The sequence below is a fragment of the Uloborus diversus genome, chromosome 8 (assembly GCF_026930045.1).
Source record: "Uloborus diversus isolate 005 chromosome 8, Udiv.v.3.1, whole genome shotgun sequence".
NCBI classification, from domain to species: Eukaryota; Metazoa; Arthropoda; class Arachnida; order Araneae; family Uloboridae; genus Uloborus; species Uloborus diversus.
In genome coordinates, this window is record NC_072738.1 from 103,548,076 (window position 1) to 103,565,832 (window position 17,757).

At 31.9% G+C, this 17,757-nt stretch overlaps 1 protein-coding gene across 1 annotated transcript in view; it reads left to right on the forward strand.

Moving 5' to 3' along the window:
- LOC129228520 (AP-5 complex subunit beta-1-like) overlaps window positions 1–17,757 on the forward strand; it is a 59,008-nt gene that overhangs the window by 14,522 nt on the left and 26,729 nt on the right. The window contains exons 5-12 of the mRNA XM_054863200.1: window positions 3,972–4,096; window positions 4,236–4,272; window positions 6,172–6,318; window positions 7,313–7,387; window positions 8,213–8,356; window positions 16,328–16,377; window positions 17,395–17,473; window positions 17,504–17,627. Of these exons, the coding sequence (XP_054719175.1) occupies window positions 3,972–4,096; window positions 4,236–4,272; window positions 6,172–6,318; window positions 7,313–7,387; window positions 8,213–8,356; window positions 16,328–16,377; window positions 17,395–17,473; window positions 17,504–17,627 (781 nt within the window). The remainder of the gene's footprint in view (window positions 1–3,971; window positions 4,097–4,235; window positions 4,273–6,171; window positions 6,319–7,312; window positions 7,388–8,212; window positions 8,357–16,327; window positions 16,378–17,394; window positions 17,474–17,503; window positions 17,628–17,757) is intronic.

Below are 17,757 nucleotides of genomic sequence, written 5' to 3' on the forward strand. Positions count from 1 at the left end.
TTTTCAAAATGTAGGCATCTATAGAAAAAAAATGGTAAATAAAAGAGTTTATTTCAAGTTAATCATCCTTTTAAGCATCGAAAAACCAAACCCATATAACTTTCTCCCAAAATAACAGTTTAACATCACACCGCCAGACACTAAGTGGTGATAAGTTTGAATTTGGTAACCCTATCTGAAGATCCCCCCCCTACCCCTACTATCCTTCGCAGTTCTAAGTTCATTTCGCTGTATATTATTGATTATTAAATCATGAGTGGGGAGAAAAGTGCTTACTACGCCTATTCAGAGAATGTTGAGGCTTTTTCAAAGATGTTTACAACAGCACCACTGCATAAAACAAACAAGCAAAATTATAAACCAAACTGACTTTCAGCTGTTAATTTCTTTCAAAGAAACCAACAACAGGCATTATATTTGTTTGGCTGTAGTAATTATTTATGACTTGCAGGAGTATCACAAGAGTGCCGATTTTTTTTTTTTTTTTTGCAAAATTAGCTGATTTTGTGTAACTTGATTCCTCTAGTTTAACTTTAAAAAAGGTTTCAAACATTATCATTTTTATACAGGAAATATGCTGTATTATTTTAATTTGAAATTTGCTCTTTCAATAAACAATTTGTGAAAGATCCGTTTTTGATTATCAGAATTTTGTGAAGGGTCCGTTTTTGTTGATCGGGATTTTGTGAAAGGTCCGTTTTGGTTGATCGGATTTTTGTGAAGAGTCTGTTAACGGACCCAAATTTGCTCTGGCCAGACCCCTGAATCTATTCTGGGCGTTGTTTTTTCAGCCTTGCTGATTTTTCTAAAATAAAATGACACCCAAAATTTTTGGAACTGTACCAAAATCTCAAGTATCAAAATATTCCTTACAATTGGACACCTACTTGAATAGAATTTAATCTGTTTTGACCTTTGCTGGAAACTTTAAATTCAGCCCTTTTCTTATGTCATTATGTTTCAACAATTAAATTGGCTGTTGCGACACCATCGTCAAATCTTTACTAATAATAAAGCTGAAAGTCTCTCTGTCTGGATATCTCTCTGTCCGGATCTCTCTCTGTCTATCAGGATCTCTGTGACGGGCATAGCCCCTAGACCGTTCGGCTGATTTTTATGAAATTTGGCACAGAATTAGTTCGTAGCATGGGGGTGTGCACTTCGAAGCAATTTTTCGAAAATTCAATTTTGTTCTTTTTCTATTCCAATTTTAAGAACATTTTCTTGAGCAAAATTATCATAACATGGTAGAGTAAATTACCAAGTTATCATAGCATGGAACTGTAACATGGGCAAGCCAATTGGTGAGAAATTCATTATGCATTATTTATAAATATACAGGCAAACCAAAAGACCTTTTAATTTTCTACTTCGGGCAAAGCCGTGACGGTGCCACTAGTTTTTATAACAAAGTAAGATATATCCACATTGTAAACGTGGAAATCAAAATTGCCCTCTTTACTATTCATTCAAATTGTGTATTTCATGCTTAAATTCTTGAAATTTGTAATTAAAATAGTTATTAGCTTAAGCATACTATTTTTAGTTTTATGTATGACATATTAAACTAAAATTATATTAACATTGCATAATTAATGTGTTACTTTATTTAACAAAAACATCTTTGCATGTTTTGTAATCATTTAGCAATACTTTATGCAAATTACACTATTTTGCATTTATACAAATACAAATATACAAATACAAATGTGCTGACCAGCAACATGCTCTGGGCCCAGCTAGGCTGGTCGTAGGCAATTAATTAGTCCCCAATGAAGATCAATGGCCTTCTTAAAGTTATCCACCCACTTGCTCATTACTGTCTCTTCTGGTAAGCTATTCCAAGTGCCCAAGACCCTACTAAAGTAGTAGTTTTTCCTAATTTCCAAGTTAGCCTGAGATTTAAATAGCTTAAAAACAATGACCCCCCCCCCCCCATCCTGCTTTCCCCGCAAAAATTTAATCCATTTACATCTTTCATTTTGATAAATTTGAATAACTGAACCATGTCCCCCTCTGACTCTCCTTTGCTCCAGGCTGTACATGTTAAGCCTATTAAGTCTGGTATTATAATCTAAATCTGAAAATCCCCTTACTAATCTAGTTACCCTTCTTTGAACCCTTTCCAATACAAAAATATCTCTCTTCAGATAAGACGACCAAAACTGAACAGCGTACTCCAAATGAGGTCTTACTAAACTCCTATATAAAGGCAGAAGAACCTTCTTAGGCATTGAAAGCACTGCATTTAAAAAAGTTTACCTCTGCAGAATTTTTAGTTTCATGTTGAGTGGGCTTGTGGGCAAGAAAGATTTTGAACTCAATTGTACACCCTGAAAAAGTATTTTAATGCATTGCTTTAATTTCTTATGTAAATTTGTTAATGATGCTGTATGGCACCTAGCTTTGCCACATGGTATGATAATTGACATAGAGCGCGAGCTATTAGAATGTAAAACTGAAAAACTAATCTAACATGCAACATGTAATGCAAAAAATAAAAGTAAATAAGTAAAGTTTTAAGTCTTTTTTTTTGCAAAAACAAACAAACTTTTTACCATTAATCTTCTTGTGGTTGGTTCAACATCTGTTTTGACCAAATGTTAAATGTTAAATTATTGGTTGCTTTTACATTTGTTATGCAGTATAGGACTCTAAATCCATAATGCTTGGGACTGCAACCTTTCTGGATTTTGGATTCTGACTCAAAAAATACAGTATAACTTTGATTTAACGATACCAGATTCCACAATTTCCCCAATTTAATGATACATTTCACTAGGCCAGATTTGACTGCATTAAATATCTATGCTTCTCAATTTAACGATAACTTTTTCCAGTCCCTTGACAATCATTAAATCAAAGTTATACTGTAGTGTGAACTCTCCTGTCGTGAGGCATTTGATACGGTTTTCCTGGTTTTGCTATTATCCCCATTAAATTTCTTTTATTTTTTGATCAATCTGAATGAAAGTACACTTCATTATGCTAAAACAAAAGTCAAAAATAATTTGCAGCAACTTATAGTCCATGCATGTTGCGTTTTATTAGAATGCAATGTACCGATTCAATTAAGAAATGAATAATATTGTTACAAAAAATAGTTTTTTACTTTTGTTCATAGGTTTTGTATTGCATACTTATGAGAAGAAAAAAGGAATTACTGTTAAGCGAAATTGGATGTTAAAAGATTGCTGCACGATTAAAGCAACTCATTCATGCATAACATGTGGCATCAAAATAATTATTAAAAAAAAGCTGAGCTGAAAGCATTGTATTTCCAACAAGTAATTACCGTTTCTAAACTTTTAAAAGGGGGAGGGGGGAATGTTAAATTAAAAAAAAAAATCATATTCAAGGGGAAAGTTCTGGATTTTGGGCCTTCCAAATTTTGAGATTCCGAAATTGGGGGTGCCATACTGTAATGCCTTAACCAATGAGATTTGCAATTGAATTTCGATTATTCTGTTCAAATTTGTAGCCTTTGAAAAAATTTTATGTTCATGTTGATAATTTAAAAATTATGATAGCAAAAACGTAACTATAAATATGCTGAACATTCACTTTTTATTTTGTTTAAAGGTACTGCATAAATTGTACAATAAATTAAGGTAATCTTACAAACACTTCTGCAGCTAAACTATAATGAAAATGCATTTAGATGATCATGCTTTATTTACACAACATAAATGTTTGAACCAGAAGACAGTGGACCTTGTTAAAAAATTTTGCGAGAAATGTTTTTTACATTTTTTAATGTCTTGTAAATAATTCTATGCAATTTTGTTACAAAATATGTTTTTTCATGTTAATGAACAGTAAATCTGCTTACTTACGAATTTGCTTTGCTTATTATCCGGATTGCCTTTATTCCCAATTGGTCTGCATAAATGAGATTGTACTGTACTTGTAAACTCAAGATTTCCATATTTCAATTTGATTTTTCTCATTTTTTTAAAAACCGTTTATAGGGTATTTTGGAGTCTGATTTTGAACGACTGTTAAATGCTTTGAAAAAGCATTTTTCTCCAGCTTTCCAAAGTTATGTAACTTTGCTAAGTATTTGTATCAGACACATGATAGAAAAGTCAGCAAAGTTAGTATGATTTACTTATTTTTTGAAATTCTTTTTTTCTTTTACTTTGCTGTTTTATACTTTCTTTTTTGTAATACTCTTTCAGCCTTTAAATTTTAAAAAGTTCATTTTATGAATTATTATTATTATTATTATTTAGAAATCAAGATCCAACTGCTAGAAAAAATTTCCTTAGAGTAAGTTAATTTTCTGTTTTATGTAATAATCATAATTATTTTGAAAATAATGTTTTTAATAATTGAATCACATTTAAAAGAAGCTCATTTTGTGCTGTAATACCACCAATATGACAAAAATGGATATGTTACTTGTTATGTTACCTGTTAAAAAGAGTATCATGTTTAAAAAAAGAAAAAAAAGGATACATGATATAAAATATTTCAGGAATTCATTCATTCATTCGTTCATTTAGAAGAAAATTGAATCCATTTATGACACTCTCACAAAATTTCGAGGTTTAAAAATAGACCCCTCATTTCCCATCAGTAAAAGAATTCTATTTTGTTTGCCCATTTCAATTAAATTAATTATTATTTTATATTTACTTTATAACTTTTTTTCTTCAAATAAATTTCCCAAAATTTAATAAATACTTTTGCAAAATTCATAAAAAAGGACTCTTGCAGAAATATCTAGAATAACTATCATGTAAAATTCAATGTAAACTTTCTTATATGTATGTATCAATGTGTTTGTACTAAAACATTGTGCAAGAAAAAAGCAGAATCTCATAGCTCAATAATGAAAATAAAGTACATTGTACTCAACTTAAAAGATTACATATTTCAATTATTTTCTGAACGTCGACTATTAGAAACTGTTACCAATTGAACTAAATTATTTTTAAAATAGTATGGCTAGTATTAATTTGCAGTGATTTAGTCTTTATCATTTCTTCATATTGCCACCTGATCACACCAAATAACAGAATATGCAAATTACCAGTTGTATTTAAACTCCCGGCACTTTGCCTCCTCATTCGTCTTTTCTTTCCTTTTTGAATTCCAGACTGGCTTGGTTGTTTTTTGGCAGCTCAGTGGAGTCTGCTTGATTTAGCCAGTTGCTCTTATTATGCATTGCATTTTGTAGCTTTGAATGTTTAGTGATTTAAGCTTTAACATTAACTTTATTGATTATTCAATTTAAAGGAAAACCTGTTAAACTATTTACATTGGAGAGAATATCACTTTTTTCATATCTCCTTATATGTATCACAAGCAATCCATAAATATGTTATTTTAATTTTCGCTCTTTCTGATGTTGAATGAGATAAATTTAACATCTTATAAGTATTCTTGAACCGAGCTTTTTCTGCTTGGTGCTTCCGAAAATCTTAATAAGCTGAGTGTTAATGAGTGCTTACAGTTTAACAAAAACAATACTTGCTCAGGAAGTTTTTAGATTTATTTGCTGATTTACAAGGCCTGCCTCAGAGTTTAAATAATCTGTAGAAGCAAAGAGCTGGATGCATTATTGTGATAGATTTATAGAGTAAAGAATAATAGCATAGAATGCCATGCTACACTTCCAGATTGCTACTCACTTTTTGCAGATCATCTTGGGGTAACGAATTCAAAAAAAGAAAAAAAAAAGCTCCACTCAATTTTATATTATTTATAACTAGAAAATCCCCCTTCCAGGTATGACGGATAAAACTTGCTTCTCTTCTTCTACATTTAAACAAAGCAATTGCCTGTTTGGGGATATTTTTATAGTTGAAATTTTAACCCTAACTCCAGTGGATTAACCCTAAACTCCAGTAGATAGCGTTAATTGTTTTGATTTCTTCGTTTTCTTAAAATGAAAGTCTTACCAGTAAAACGGTTAAGTTACCGGGTCGTGTTCAACCTTGTCACAATAAAGCCTTTCCCTGCATGTTAAACATTACCATAATATATTATCAAATTATCATGCCGTGAGGCGAGTGTCATTGTTGAAAGACGCGGGTTACTTGACCATCGGCTATTATTTATATGAGGTTGGTCTTTGTAGAATTTAGCTACAAATCAATTTATCTTGTTTGCATGTATAAATATACTTTCTGTGTACACATTAATATTTTTCTATTTGTGTAGAGAAAGCATCATGAAGAAGAAAATTATCTTCTGATATTAGTGGCATATATTCAGGAACTGCTACCTTTAATGTCACACATTGCATTTTATAAAGTGTTGAAAGACCTCATTCATGTTGTGAAAGACTTTGAGGAACTAAGGCCTTCGGTAAATTTTTTATTTATATTTTGACTTTTTAAATTATTTGTGCATGCAGTATAAATTGTTATCAAGTATAAAACTAACTGAACATTTTTTTAAAGATCTTAATGTTGTAATGTTATGACTAGGGATGCCCCGAATAACGAATATTCAATTAAAATTCCTACCAATTGTTCGGCTGAATACCAAATATTTGGTTTAACCTTTTAAATTGTAATATATGTATTTTTTTAATTTTAGTTCCAAATAGAAAATGCTTATCTATTTTCTGTCATTTGGGAACTGTAAATGCATTTTTATTCAACATCCGAAATTTACCTACATTACGTTGAACTATTTATTGAAAATAAATAAAAATAAAACAAATTAATATAATAAATGATTGATTTAGTTTGTTTTTATCTGCAACTCTACATATATAGCTAACTTTTTTTCTGATACATGATTTGATAACTGATTATCATGGTAACATGCTATTTTAGAAATAAGGAACCTTGCATTTATATCGACCTAAGTTGCTTAAAATTTCGTTACAAATTACAATTTAGCGGTTTTCTATTGTCTTCGTCTCTTCAGTAACTGATCAACTGATAATAATAGTAACATATAAACAAACACTTCAGTGTTTTCTCTTCAATTAAAGTTACTTTGAATGTGATATTATAAGTAAGTAACATTTGAATTAGAGTTGTACTTTCTTTCATTCAATAAATACAAAATTGTGTCTTTGTTTACCAATTCTCGAACATTTGAAATCATTTACCATTCGGTAGCCAAATATTTTTGAAGTATTTGGGTAGAACAGAATATTTGGTATGTCTATCAAGTAGACAAATGATTAATCAACCCAATATTCCCTGCATCTCTGTTATAATATTCTTTTTAATAAAGACTTAACTTTTATTCATAATATGAAGTAATCACACACTTTTTGGCTGTATTTGTTTTGTTTTTTTTATTTTTAAAATGTTATAATTTGTTTGCTTGTTTTTTTTTTTAGATTTTCAAACTCTTTCTTCCAACTCTTATAATGACTGCTGATGTCCCTCTTCTACATCTTGCCTTTGATTTAATGGTATTATAAATTCATTTTACTAGTTACCAATCAGCATGTACCTTTATAATATTAATCAATAGTTGAAGTTTCATGTTATTTATCTTTAGCTGTTCTACAGCTGGCTTGGTATGCCATTCATAAAGATATCAGAAATTTTAAAAGTGCAGTACACTCCTGATTTATTTAATCAAATGGGAAGTAATCTGGTTAAGCAAAATTCCGATTAAAGTGAAGATTAAAGAAAATGTGTTATGATTGATGAATGCACTTTTTAAAAACTGCATAAAGCAATAAGTGGCTTAAACAATTAAAAACAACGATTAAAATGAGCATTTCTTAAGTGAATCCAGTTTACATGTATTTCAAAAGCTGTTTACACACTCATATATCTTTAAATAAATAATTTCTTTGTTCAGAGATATTGTGAGTCTATTGTTAATATTAACTGTGTTACATTATCAATTAAATAATGTTATTCATTTTAAAAAGTAAGAAAGATATATGCAATGTTAATAGCAATTGTACTAATTACAACTATTCTTTTCACATCTTAATCTAAAGAGTCAAAAAACTCTGTATTTTGGCAGTTTTTTTCTTCTGTAAGAGGATATAATTATTCATTAAAAATTATTTTAACAGCTTAATTAACTAATTAGTGTGTTGCTTATTTTTTTTTTTATATTACTGATCTAATAAAAACTAGATTTTTTAAAAGTTGTAGGAATAGAATAAATTTGAAAATAAATAAAGGGAGAAAGAAATAAGTTTTAAAAAAAAGTTTTACAACTGGAGCAATTTTAAATGTGTGACTTTAAATATACTTTGCTTTTTCTTTGTTAATAGGAAGAATTTGATGATCAACTATTTTCCTTATATGAAAAACAAGTGCTCTTGAGACAACTAATTAATGCAGCAACTCATCCCTGCTTGACATCTCATCACAGGCTACTGTTTTCTAACTGGCTTAATCAGCTCCTGTTGAAAAATGTAAGTTTTTTGTAATGATTCCATAGGTGGATCCAGGTTTTTATTTTTAGGTCCACACTTTACAAAAAAAAAAAAAAAAAATTAAAAACGTTTTTGTCAACTTTTTTTGGAAGGGGGGGGGGGGAGTAAAAAGTTTTTGGAGCGCATTTGTCTTTCATATATTTTTGTGAAAAAAATCCTGCCATATCGTATAGAGCATATTTCACTATCACAAATCTAATCTGAAGTCCCTTTGGCCTAAAGGACTTCGTTGGGTTATCGTTGGAAGCTGGGATTTTTTTTTTTTTTTGAGCAATCACGATTGCTTATTGTTCTCATTTGACTGTTTTGCTGTCCTATCTTTTTATTTTCCCACCGCCACCCTCCGCTCCCTGTCACCGTCGACCGGCTCCTCACGATGCTGCTCCTATAGCGAAAGCCATCTCCAGGTTGCATCCGTGTCCTACACACACGCGCATACATACGCAGCTACACGCACGCACGCATACACACATACACACACACACAAACATACACACACATACACACAACTACCCACACATTCATGCCTGCACACTGACACAAACACATATGCCTACACACATACACATCCCCCCCCACACACACATACACACATTCATATACACAACTACCCACACACTTATGCCAGCACACAGACAAACACACATGCCTACACACACATACACATACCCCTACACACAAACACACATACCCCCACACACAAACACACACGCCTACATACACACACTTATGATTGCGAAAAACATAATTTGAATTCAAAATGTCAAAATTCAAATTAATTTTTTAATGATGTTTTGATTTTTGAAGAATTGATTGAGCTTAAAAGTAATAAAACAACTATTTTTGAAAATAAAATTTTGTAAAAGGTCTAATTTTTTTTTAAAGGTATTGAATTTTGTGAAGTGGCCGCTTTTACAATATTAAAATCTGTGAATGGGCCACAGAGATGACCCAATTTGTGTCTGAATTGACCCCTGGCTCTTTGTTTACTAACTGTAGTTTATGTTTAGAAGGGGGGAAAAGGAAAAGTCAAGTACTTAAAGTAATGCAACCGTACAACTCAAGGCTGTAGTCAGGATTTTGTTTCGGGGGGGGGGGGAGTTCAAAAATTTTCGACGAAAAGACAAAAAAATCGCCTGTTCCTATGATTTTGTAGCATATTGCGTATTGGTAGGCATATCGCAGTAGGGTGGGGTGGGGGGGAGCAACACAGCAAAATGAAAATTTTTTTGGAAGGAGACGTGGGAGAGGGTAGACCCTATTATTGGTTGATTTTTGGAATTTTTTCTTTTGACCTTGTTTCAGTTTCAATTTTACTGAATTACAGAGAGTTAAAGCTACTTTATCAAAATGGGAGCAAATGTTTTCTCAGATAATCTAAACTAATTAACATAATATTATTTAATCAAAATTTAATAATGTACAAGTTTTATTTGTTCAGAAAAGAATTTGTGGTGGTCGTGATTGTCGCAATTGTAAAAGATGCCAGTGACATAAGGACCTTTAACTTGGGGCTCAAGTTGGTCATGAAATAGTAATATATACCACCAGTCACTTCTCATGAGCTCTGAGGGGTCAGGCAGGGCCCAAATGATTATTTGTAAGGGGGGAGCATATCTAGGAGTATCTTTAATATTTTGAAATACATGCCAAACTGACACTGGGTCTGGTATCTCAATTTAGATGCAATTTCCAAAGACCTTTTTTTAAACGCTATTCAGACTACATTTGGTAGTAACTCAAGGAAAAGATGTGGTTAGCGGACACTCCCCTGGAAATTTTTGAAGCATTAAAAACGCATTTGGAAAATTTTGTTAGTTGTAAAAACACAATTTTGGGATACATGTTGACATGTTAGAGGAGGAGGTGGTTGCTCTAACTCGGATATTTTTTAAAAGTTATAATACCTACGCTTGATGACGCTGGGGGTTCTCAAATTGGAAGAAGGTTCGGAAGTTCTCAAATTTTTGACAACAGGATTTTAATAACGCTAGTACAAATTTTCTTTCCGTGAGTTTATTACGGAAAGGAAAATAAAATTTAGGAGTTTTCCCTTCTTAAAACACATTCTAAAGTTCTCTTTGGCATCCTTAAACAAAAAAAAAGAGGTTCCCCAGGGAAAACTGTTTGCAATCAAAGTCCAAGAAATATGATTTTCTATTTTGTTTGGTACAACAGCATAAGGAGCGGGTAAGTCGCTGCTATCCTCTTATAAAGTTTCAAAATCAAAATTCTGAAAGTGCACCTTTTGTGATAAAAGGGAGGATAGCAGGGGTCGGGGACTCTGACCCGAAAAGGTCAGCAAGGACCTAAAAACACAATTTTGAACTCTTTATGCTTTTGTCAAAGGAGTTAAAACCCTCTTTTGGATTACCAGTAAGTGTTTTTATTGCAATACTTAAACTCTCAGTCAGAAGTTGCTGCCGCGGCATGATCCAACTCTCAGAGTCATTCTGAAGTCAAAACATGAATTTGAGGTATATGAAATTGAAGACCTCTTTTTTATATCACATGAGTCTTTAATACAGGGGCTTCTCGCTTCTTCCCCAGAAAGTTTAAGAATTTATAGTCTTGAAAATGCATTTTCAACGATCTTTGGTTTTGTTAGAGGGAGAAGAAGTTTGAGCTTGTTCTCCCGGCCATTTTTCGAAACTGCTATTGTTATGTCCCTAATTATGTTAATAAAATAAATTCGGGAGCTCACCAATGAAATTTTTTTTAAATTGTAGCTCTAAAAATGCAGTTTTGGAGGAATTTTGGAGATGTTAAGGAAAAGAGAGATTCAAAAGCAATGGATTTCTATAAGTTATGTAATTCATAATTCTAACAACAAAATCAAATGATTTTTAAATGCAAAAACTCTCAATTCATGCATTTTTTTTTTCACTTTTTGTAAGTTGATTTCTTAACTTTGATCATTTGCTGAACAAAATCTAGTTAAACTTTAAATTTTTAATTGCTGAAAATAATCATTAGTAGTCTTCAAATCGTGATGCAAATTTTGAACAAATTTCATCCTTTATAGTTTTTACTGTGGCTTTAAAATGGCAGGAAATTTCAAATTGTAAGAAAAAAAAGTTATTTGTCTGCATATTTGCAAATTTATCTAAAACTTTCACTGAAAATAAAAACAAATCAAATGAGAGGAAAGAAAATAATCTTAGAAAAATCGTTTCTAGGTGAAAGTGTATCTACTAGAAAGTTTTATTCCAAGCTTCATGAATATTATTTTGATGTTTTCATAAAACAAACAAGTGGGAAGACATATCTCTGATTATTTATTAGTAAACATTAGTGCTAGGGATGCACTGATTAATCAGCAGTAATCAGTAATTGGTCTCGATCTGCCTCTTTCCCGATATTTTTAATCAGCCATTTTTTACCGATTAATCAGCATTTTCTTTTTTGATAATTAAAACTACTGAGCTATGCTAACAGCAACAAGGAACTATGCTGCTTGAGTTAATTAGTAATATATATATATATATATATATATATATATATATATATATATATATATATACAGGGGCGGACTGGCTGACTTTGACCCAGTCGGAAAAATAATATTTTGGCCCACTTCTGTAAATTAGTCGAGCAAAGACATTAAACTACTACTAGTTCCTATTTTTCTTTAAGTTCCTAAATCAAGATTTAATGTTCTAAAATAGAAAATTATGAAACGTAAAATATAGCTAACACTGACACATTTTTTATGTGCCTTGAGAGGATACTTATGGTTATAAGCCTGAAAAGGCACATCTTTAGGCTTCTATACTGACAACATAGGAAGGACACGAGGAAAGAGATGATTAACCAGGTTTATCCCTCCAGAAATTTTTTGAAATTGGTTGATCTATATAGGCCTTAGGCCTATACAGGGTTCTAGTTCCCTTCCAAGCGATATTTTCAAAGTTAATGTCAAAAAACACAATTTTACAATTTTCGGTAGCGTTCAAGGAGAGGGAAAACAAGGGGTTCCCCCATAATTTTGTTTTCTTAACTTTTTTTTTTTTTCAAAATTGAAATCCATTTTAGTCTATCTTTGTTTGCAATAGAATGTCGGGGGCTCTTACTAGAAATTCTCCAAAATGGGAAGTTTTAGAAATACAATTTTAGGCTACCCTTAATAAAATTAATGTATTTTTATGGAACAGCATAGGGAGCTCTCTGCAAAAACGTTTAGAGTTTGAACTATTACACGAGCTGATGTTTGCATCAAATGACTTCCTTTTACTCCAATTTAATGTAATTTTCTCATTATTGGCAATTTTAATGTGATTCAATAGTTCTCTCTAAATATCTCCAACAATGCCAAATCAAAACCAGATTTTTTTTAAAAAAAATCCCCAAATTTGTCGCCAAGTTGGCGACAAAACTTGGCGACCGAACGACTGGTGATATATTGCCAAGTGTCCGCCAAATTATAACACCACCTGAGTTAGCATTGAAATTAACAATGATTTCCCCCCAAAAAGGTGTAAAAGACCCCCTAAGGAACATCCAAATGCAACCAAAAGGGAAGATGCCAGAGGTCTGGCCAGAGGATATTTGGGTCCGTTAACGGACCCTTCACAAAAATCCGATCAACCAAAACGGACCTTTCACAAAATCCCGATCAAACATTACGGACCCTTCACAAACTTCTGATAACAATATCGGATCTGTCACAAATTGTATATTGAAAGAGCAAATCTGAAAGCAAAATAACGCATATTTCTGTGTATAAACCGCATATTTCTGTGTATAAACCGATAATTTTTGGAACCTTTTTTTAAAGTCAAATTAGAGGGATCAGCTTATACAAAATCGGCTAATTTTGAAGGAAAAAAAAAAGAAAAAATCGGCACTCTTGTGATGCTCCGATGCTCCTGCAAGTGATAAATAATTGCTACTGCCAAATAAATATAATGGTTGTTTGTTTTATCACAGCTAATTAGCAGCGGTGTTGTTGTAAACTTTTCTGAAAAGGCATTGGTAAGCACTTTTCCCCGCTCATGATTTAATAAACAATATTAATATATATCTGCGAAATGAACTTAGAACTGCAAAGGGATAGTACGGGTGAGAAAAAATATGATCACTTCAGATAGGGTTACCAACTTCAAAACTATCACCACTTAGCGTCTGGCGTTGAACCTTTATAATGAGATTAGAAAATATTCTCATCATTTTGTCGGCTTGTCAATATTTGCGTTTTTACGGTGCGGTGCAATGTTTAATTGTTATTTTGAGAGAAAATTATATGAGTTTTGATTTTTCGATGCTAACAAGGATGATTAACTTGAAGTAAACTCTTTTAATTACCGTTTTTTTTTTCTTTAGATGTCTACATTTTGAAAAATGCAATCTTTTAACATCCGATATGAGAATCATATTTTGTTCTTTTTTTCAAGCTCACTTCGCTTTATTAGGATTCAAATAAATGAAAAGTCTCTTTATTTCTCTTAGAACTCTCATTTCAAGTTTTTAAAGCAAAATTCCATTTTCTGTTATGAGTCAAAAATTAAAATACTGAATAGATGGTTTATTTTATTATTATTTTTTTTTGGGGGGGGGGGGGTCAACTGTGTTCACAGATATTAATGATATGTTATCATAGGACTCTAAAATGCAATTTTAAAATAATTTTATCAAAAATATTTCTTTTACAAGCCATTCTTATACTTTTGATGCCTTCACTTTGAGAATTGCGATCTCTTTGCATCCGCTATGGGAATCCGATTTTTTCGAATTTTTGATGATTATTACGCTTTGTTAAGAGGTAAACAATAGAAATATCTTTTTTATTTTTGTTAAAATCACGGAATTTATAAGTTAGAAACGAAATTTCGTGCTTTTTAAGAGTGTCTTGGGTCAAAAAGTTGAATGCTGAACCCTATTCTGAGTTTTGTTTTATTTATTTATATTTTTGTTACAATTATTTTAAATACTGTACAGAAATATATCTAGTATAATTTAATATAATGCAGAATGGTAGATAAATATTGATTCTTGAAAGAGCGATGCCCCCCCCCCCCCCCGCCAAATATCAGAAAAAAAAATCCAGAATGATTTTCTCGTCATAGAAGAAGAAAACACTCAACTTTAAGTTTAATTGATGCAGTTTGTGCCATCTCTAAATTCTAAAATTTCGTTTTAACAAAAAAATTTTTTTTTTGCGAATTTTTTTGATTTTTTACAAAATTAATTCATTTTTCACAAAATTATTTGATTTTTCACAAAAAACGGACCCTGTGAAAAATCCTGGACAGACCCCTGGATGCACAACTAAATCCCACTAGCAGTCTACCTACCAAATTTAAACTTTCTAGGACATACCGTTTTTGAGTTATGCGAGATACATACACACATATGCACATACATACGTACATACAGACGTCACGAGAAAACTCATTGTAATTAACTCGGGGATCCTCAAAATGGATGTTTTGGATGTCTGTACGTTCCTAGGCATATATACACGTGTGGTCGAGTCGAAAAAAAACCCCAACATTCATTCGGGGGTGAACAAAATAGAAATTAAGGCCGATTTTTGAGTGAAAATTTTTTCGCAAATACAATACTTCCTTTTTTGTAAAAGGAAGTAAAAACGCAAAACTAACTTTGGTCACGTTTGAGAGAATAGGAGGGTCAGTGATCTCACTTGTAAGCATTTGAAAACTGAAGTATACTTGAGCCAATTTTAAACTACATTTCCTTACTATAGAGAATCTGGCGACTCTCCTTCGAAATTTTCCGACATTGAAATTTTAAAAATATAATCTTATAATATGTTTGGAAACATTGAAAGGAAAAGAGAAAGGTTTCCCACAAGATTTTTTAAAAGGGCACCGTGCCCTTCTGCATTTAAGCTAACCTTTGATCCCTGTCCTTGAAACGTCATTCTTTCGTTTCAATCATTTATCCACAAGAATCTGATTAGAATATATCTGAATGTTTTTTGCATTACCTTTAAAACTAAACATAAAAAAGCTTTTTAATATTTTAAAAATAATTAATATCGAAAACACTTGAACTTTGTACGTACCTAGTATACCAAAAAGTAAAAGAAGTACCTTTTTTATTCAACAGAACTTCTCTACCCTTTTATCCCTTTTATCTGAAAGCGCGCTGCCCCCCTTTTTTGGTCTGGAGGAAACACTAGTTCTCTTTGGGTATTTTTTTCTGAAACTAAAATCAATTTTGAAAGTTTTTTGAAAAAAATTTGAAAATTGACCAAGAATATTTTGAGTTTTAGCAATTTAAAGCAACCCCATTTTTTTTTAGAAAACAATAACTAAATTTAAATATTTTTTTTAAATACTTATGTTATGATTTTGCGAATCAAACTGATGGTGAATCAGTGCAAAAAATTTCAAAACTCTAAATTGTTTAATACCATATTTTTTCAAACTGCGTCCCGGACCACCTTAAATCTGTTATACACAATTTCCTTCTTGGGCCTTGATGCAAAAACCAAAAACCAGGTAAGTCCAGACTCAATCATTTTGGTAAGACCAATAAATAACATCAGTATCCGATCGAAAGGCTAATATCTTTCCCATATTATTTACTAGAAAGCAGAGGTCTAATCTTACATTTGTAACCTGTTGTTGCACCAATAGGAACAACCAATTCTCCACACGCAAAAACGAATTTTTAAAAAAGAAAAAGTTTGGACTTAAATCGTTCCTGCATCAAAGTCCCCAACCTTGTGCATGCCGCTGCTCATGTATCAACACCCCAAAGCATGACCCACACATTTATAGCAGGGCCGGGGCCGCTTTGTCTAGTGGTGCAGGTCAATTGTTGTTAATAAACGTACTAATATAAGCTTTTGAAAGCTCTTTTTTCGTCCCAGGCCTTTTCAGACCGCGCCGGACCCTAATTTTTCTGGCTCCCTCCCGTTTCCTCAATGTGGGAGCCATGGAACCCAGAGCTCTAAAAACTAGAGAGAAAGTTGACAAAGAGAAGAAAGCATTTGCACCTGTGAACTTCAGCTATTTACTTTGGCCCCCGGGGTAAGGATGGGAGAAAAATAAACCTGCTTCCAAACACTTTTTTCCCATAGAGTGGACAAATTTCAGTTTTTCTTCCATTATTACGCTTTAAAAAATGTTAGATGTGAATTAAATGTATTAAATTCAATAAAAAATTGCTTAAAGTGGCCCACTCAGCGGTTGGCCCAGTCGGGAATCCCCGACTTGCCGACCTAGCCAGTCCGCGCCTGTATATATATATATATATATATATATATATATATATATACAGTAGAAGACCGTTATAACGCCGACCTGTATAACGCAATTCTCTATAAACCGCACTACTTTTCAGAAGTAAACAATAGGTTTTGAAGTTTAAAAAATCCCTCTGTTTTGCTTTCAAACATAAAAATTGTTAGGCAAATTAAATTTTAAAAGTTTTTCATCTTTCCATCTTATTTCAAAGTTTTTAAATTGAAAATTAGTACTCATAGTAAACAGAAAATACCAGATGGTTCTTGAAAATGCAGCTGTTAAGCAAACCATGAAGCTATCAGAACTACAGGTTTTTGATTGTGAAACATATTTATTTGTGAATAACTAATTGTAATATTGGTGCTTTAATAATCATCGCAGTTAAAACTCATTCTGAAGTGCTAATATGTAGATATATTTTGAATATTAGTTTCAAAATTTGTGAAATGATCTATATAATGCAAAAACCCGTATAACGCAAAAGCTCTGGTCCCAAGGTGTGCGTTATAACGGTCTTCTACTGTATTGCACCAGAAGACAATAATAAGCAATAAATAAATTTTATTTTAGAATGCAGAATTAGGAAAATTTTGAATCCTTATTTTAAAAAACAAACAAAGGAAAAAATAAATCATCACTCCCAGAAATGAAGAAACTATTTGCTAATTCTGCAAAGTTGAACTTGTAAATACGCCAGTGCTAGGATGGAAAAATTGTGTTTGAATCATCAGCATTATAGTTAATCAGCTGCCAATTGATCAGGAATCTGCCAATTTGTTTACCAGTGTATCTCTAATTTAGTATCATTACTATAATCAGTATGAAAAACTACAGGTATTTCTTGTTGCTTGACATCTTCATTAGGACATTTTACTGTAATGCAATTACGTGTTTGTTTGTTGCTTTGTAGGATGTACTTTCTGCCATATCTCCACAACTTCATCTTCTTCTCCCTGGACCTTTTGATGGCCTTCTTACTCAAGAAAAAAAATCATGCATGTTTTCCATATGTATTCCTAAACACATGAACACCAGTGAGTATAGTTAAAATTACATTCAAAATGTAGTTTTTAATTTAAATGTATGTTGTGGCAGAAGGAATCTTATCCTGTTGTCTGCCACCAATCTTAAAGTTTCTGATTGATGTTTTTGCTTAATGATTTA